Source organism: Austrofundulus limnaeus, unplaced genomic scaffold, assembly GCF_001266775.1.
Source record: "Austrofundulus limnaeus strain Quisiro unplaced genomic scaffold, Austrofundulus_limnaeus-1.0 Scaffold611, whole genome shotgun sequence".
Taxonomy (NCBI): domain Eukaryota; kingdom Metazoa; phylum Chordata; class Actinopteri; order Cyprinodontiformes; family Rivulidae; genus Austrofundulus; species Austrofundulus limnaeus.
Window position 1 is genome coordinate 194,102 of NW_013953013.1, and position 4,690 is coordinate 198,791.

General features: G+C 37.0%; 1 protein-coding gene across 2 annotated transcripts in view; it reads left to right on the top strand.

Moving 5' to 3' along the window:
• ctdp1 (CTD (carboxy-terminal domain, RNA polymerase II, polypeptide A) phosphatase, subunit 1) overlaps positions 1 to 4,690 on the top strand; it is a 129,172-nt gene that overhangs the window by 31,858 nt on the left and 92,624 nt on the right. For both annotated transcript variants that reach the window (XM_014027044.1, XM_014027043.1), the window contains exon 11: positions 1,803 to 1,956. In XM_014027044.1, the coding sequence (XP_013882498.1) occupies positions 1,803 to 1,956 (154 nt within the window). The remainder of the gene's footprint in view (positions 1 to 1,802; positions 1,957 to 4,690) is intronic.

A 4,690-nucleotide genomic window follows, 5' to 3' on the forward strand; every position in this document is an offset into this window, starting at 1 on the left:
TTATCGCAATAAATTTTGAGACAATTAATCGCCCAGCAAAATTTGTTATCGTGACAGGCCTAGGCATCACTAAATCAGTTCAATCAGTGAGTCATCTGTCAGTATGTGACTTCCTGTCCTTCAGACTGTTTGTAAAACATGAAGTAAAGCAGAGCTAGCCTTAAGAGTAGTGAAATGATGACTGGCACATGAAATGAGAGCAGCTGTTAGTTGAAGTTCTTTAGATAATGTTCTTAACTCTGCAGATTTGTCCTAAGGGCCTTTTTTCCATCCTTAGATTGTCTTTAAACTAAAACACCATCATGTTAAACCTCCAAATAAATCTGTTTGTGAAGATACTCTGTAATTAATAATCTCTAGTGGAAAATTGGCCCATTTTCATCATGTTAGAGGCACAGTTTAGCTCTATTTTAGAGTTGCGTAAGCATGACGTGAAAAAAGTAAAGTAATATTCCCTCATTTGCATAATCTACTGAGCTTTTAAGCTGGTTTCTTTCCCATCATCGGTCTCCAGCCAGCTCAGTGTTAAGTTGCTGTGGAGTCTATAGGTCCATTATGTTCTGGTTGCAGCTTAGTTCTGCTCACTGGCAGTTCTATAAAGATCACTGTGGCACAAAAATAACAAACTGAAGCAGGTCTGAAAACAAAAGATATAAGATGCTGAGAGCACCTATTCAGCCTTGCTTTTAAAGTAGGGCTGCACGGTAATGGAAACACCGGACATTGTAATTTTTTTTAACCCTACGACGTACATTGCAGTAAGAAAAAATACAGGAATCTTTTAATAATTGACTTAAACACGTTGAGTTTTCCTTCTTGATGATGATGAACTGCACTGATCAAATGTTTTTGTCTGAGTTATTGAAGATCCTCATCATATTCCTCCACAGCTCGAGAATTCAACGACAACAGTTCTCCGAAAAATGCTGCCATTATTGTCCCAGAAGTTTTATGACAAATTCAAAGACAGTTGATGTTTTGTTTGGTTTTACACAAATCGCACGCAGCCACTGGCAGCTTCTTCTGTCAGTGAAAAGCCTGTCAAAATAAAACCTGTAACACACAACGTTGATTTAATCTACCTCCTACATCACATGACATGCTATTAATGGTGCAACAATACATTTGTCTGCATCTAACTGTTCAATACAGTGCTTTAGGTTCAATACACTATGTTGTGAACAATACAGATTTTTAAAATTTATTTTATCAACATGTCTTCTGAAGATGCTCTGTGTTGAAGGATCAGTGGATCTGTGTTCGACTCCTCCACCCAAACTGCATTGTCGAGCACAGAGAAACTTGCAGTTTCAGCTACATTTAATTTAAAATCTGTACTTTTGAGGTAAAACCAATTTTCCTATTTAATTTTAATAATTTACAAGTTAAGAAGGGCATGGGTAATTTTTTTTTTGTGTCGAAAAAAATCGAACCGTGAGACTAAAGTATGGAACCGAATTGTGAATTTTCTGTATCGTTGCACCCCAACTTGCAATGTGACTATTGCACACACGTACATTGCAATGACGATGCTCAAACGATATATCGTGTATCCCTATTATAATGGCAAATTTGATATCCTGGCAGTTATGTTTTATTTATGTAAAAGAATTAGTGTAGAAAAACTGCTCAGAAAAGCCCAAATGATTTCTGCTTTTATAAGTGTGCTTTTAAATATAATAACCACAATATCCGTCAATAGTCTGACCAGGCCAAATGTTTACCTGGACCAAAACAGTTTGCTTTTTATAGCGTTTCTTCTTTTTCCACCTCCATTGTTTTTGTCTGTTGTTGTGCCTCAGAGGAACTGCACAAAGTCAACAAAACGAGGTGGCAGGATCCAGCCGAGCTGACGAGCAGCCAGGACCTTCCCGACGAAAACGCCAGCTGAGCATGTCCGAAACCATGCCCCTGTACACACTTTGCAGGGAAGATCTAGAAAGCATGGATAAAGAGGTAAGAATGGGGACACATTGACCTCTAGTGGGTAACATTTCAAATTAATAATTCCAATGGACTTGTTTTGTTGATTTGTTTTATTTTTTTATTTTAATACACAAACAATAAATTTATATTTTCATACACCCCCATCCCCAGTGAACTCAGAGTTCTCAGCCAAACAGTACTCTGGGCTCTGCAGCCAAATGTTTGGATTTTAAATGTTTTAATGAGATTGGTGGTATTAGATGTACCGCTTTGAGAAATTTCCACATAATAAATGTTGCATATAGCTACTAAATACTTTCATACTGCTGTTAGCATGGTACATCACAACAGCTGCTGTAGTACAGTTGCCATGCAGTGAGTAATGATCAGTACTCCAATCTGATACTTGCAATGGTTCTTCTTCTTCTGCTGCTGTTTGTGTACAGCAGCAGTACAACAAGTACAACACACTTACGGTTGTGACGTGAGCAGATTGTTGCCCGTGGATTGACAGAGGAACTTTACCAGTGCAGACTTCCTCCTGGAGAGAAATGCTTTTGTTTTGGAATCCAACTGCACAGCGCGGTACAACAACATGGCAAAAGCAGTGATAAAACCATGTTCTAAAGTCCTAAAACAGTCCAGCACTTTCAGGACCTTGGACAGTTCCTTCGGTCCTTCACACAGTTCAAGGTCCTGAAACAGTCCAGTACTTTCAGGACCTTGGACAGTTCCTTCAGCCTTTCACACTGTCTAAAGCAGTGATTCTCAACCAGGAGTATGCCAGCATATTACAGGGGCTACGTGGAAAAATTTCCCAGGTGTGTAAAAAATAAATAAAAAACAGGACTGAGATTTGTAGGGTCCTATGATTTCTGCAATGCAAAAATTGCAGTCAGAATCATGGAATTAACGCAAAATGTAATCCAGAATAAAACGTGGAATCTCATGGAATTTGCTCATTTGGGTGATTTTCTGACGTATTTTGGATGCTGCTGCTTTCTGCACCTACCATTACCTGTTTTATTTATTTTATTACTTGTTCACTTTCAAGGCAACATTTTTACCTTTGTTTAATTTGAATTGAAAAAAATAAAACGTCTGAGGATTAAACATTCTAGGGGGTTAAATAAGTAATTTTCATTTAATAGTCAGTTGTAGTACATTAAAGCTTTGGAGAATCATCATTACGTTTGACTGAAGAGGTACTGGTGGTATGATAAAATGGGTCAGGGGTACACAAATCAAAAAAGTTTGTGAACCATTGGTCTAACCTGTTTAATGATCTTGGGAAAGGCAGAACTTGCAAACAGTTCCTGGAAAAAGGTGAAGGAGACAAACCGATATCCTGGGAGGTTTCGAACAAACTGGCTGCCCACAGGTACTCGAGCACTTATAAACAGCACCACGACAAAATATAAATACATAAAAATGTAAAGTCTGAACTTCTGCCCAAAAGTCACAGTACACTCTTTTATTTCAGAAAGAAAAGGGAAAATTACACGTCTGAATAATGGCCTTGTCCAGAACATGGCCGCAATATTCTATCAAAATAAAGTCTGTCTTGTGACTTTTGAATCAACCTGTACTATGAAACAGCCTTTGCTCAGAACCATTCAAGACATTAAGTTCACTCCAAGGTCAGACCATGACCTAATGCTAAGGAATTAAAAAAACATATGTCAAACTGTGCTGACATCAGTTTAAATGTTAAATGACCACTTAGATTTGCAGAACTCCATCAGAACAAACCACAAGACTGCTAAAACAAGGTACTTTGGGTAGATAAAACCAAAGTAGAGATGCTTGACCGTGATCCACAGTGACATGTTTGGTGTTAAACAAACCCAGCATACCAGTGCTAACATCTCAGTAAGTTATAGTATTGCTACAAGCTGTGGAGATATAAAGTATTTTTCCACACACTGAAACACTAAATATTTCTTCTATGATTTGTTTCAGTTACAAAAATAATCAAATGGTGCAAAAATATTATTAATTGTTAATCTGAAGTTCTGTTTAAATAACTTTAAGATCTCAAAACTTTTATGACATGTGATGATGACAATAAAATATGTTATTAGTTTGTATGTGATTAGATGTCATTTCATCAAAAAATGCAACATTTTTCTGATTTTTGCTTCAGTCTTTAGTTCTAATCTTTATATCATTTCTTTTCATGGAGGGCTACTTAGATTTCTCATCTGGTGAAGCAGGTGAAGTGATGACCAATGTCTGACAGCTCAGCACCTCCTGCTTGGATAATGCTCTTTAATTGAGTCTGAATTCTGCTAATGCTTCAGCAGGGTGAAATGTGCAGAGCAGACCCTTGAGATATGCCAAGAACCTCTCAGGAACTTATTATTCCACATAAAAGGGCTTTGTGGCTTGTTCAGATAGTACATGTGACAAGTTGTCTTTTAAATGAGGTTTGTGGTGAATATTTCATTTTTAGGAATTGAGAGTTTCTGGCATGAAAGCTGCACTGGTGGTCACTCAGCTACCTTTATTTTCCTCTCAACGTTTTTTGAATTTAAAACCAGGACTTGTACATTTTTATTTTAAAAACCCCACATTGATTGAGTTGTATCACATTGTTTAGTATACTCAGTGGTCCTTTAATGAAACATGTTCTTTCAGTTTTCTAAAGTTTTTCAAGCTTATTGTTGCATTCTGTTTTGATTGACTTAATGCTAATCAGAGTTTTTAGGACAGATATCTGTGATTTTAAATTTTCATTGGTGGCAACTATATATATATATAT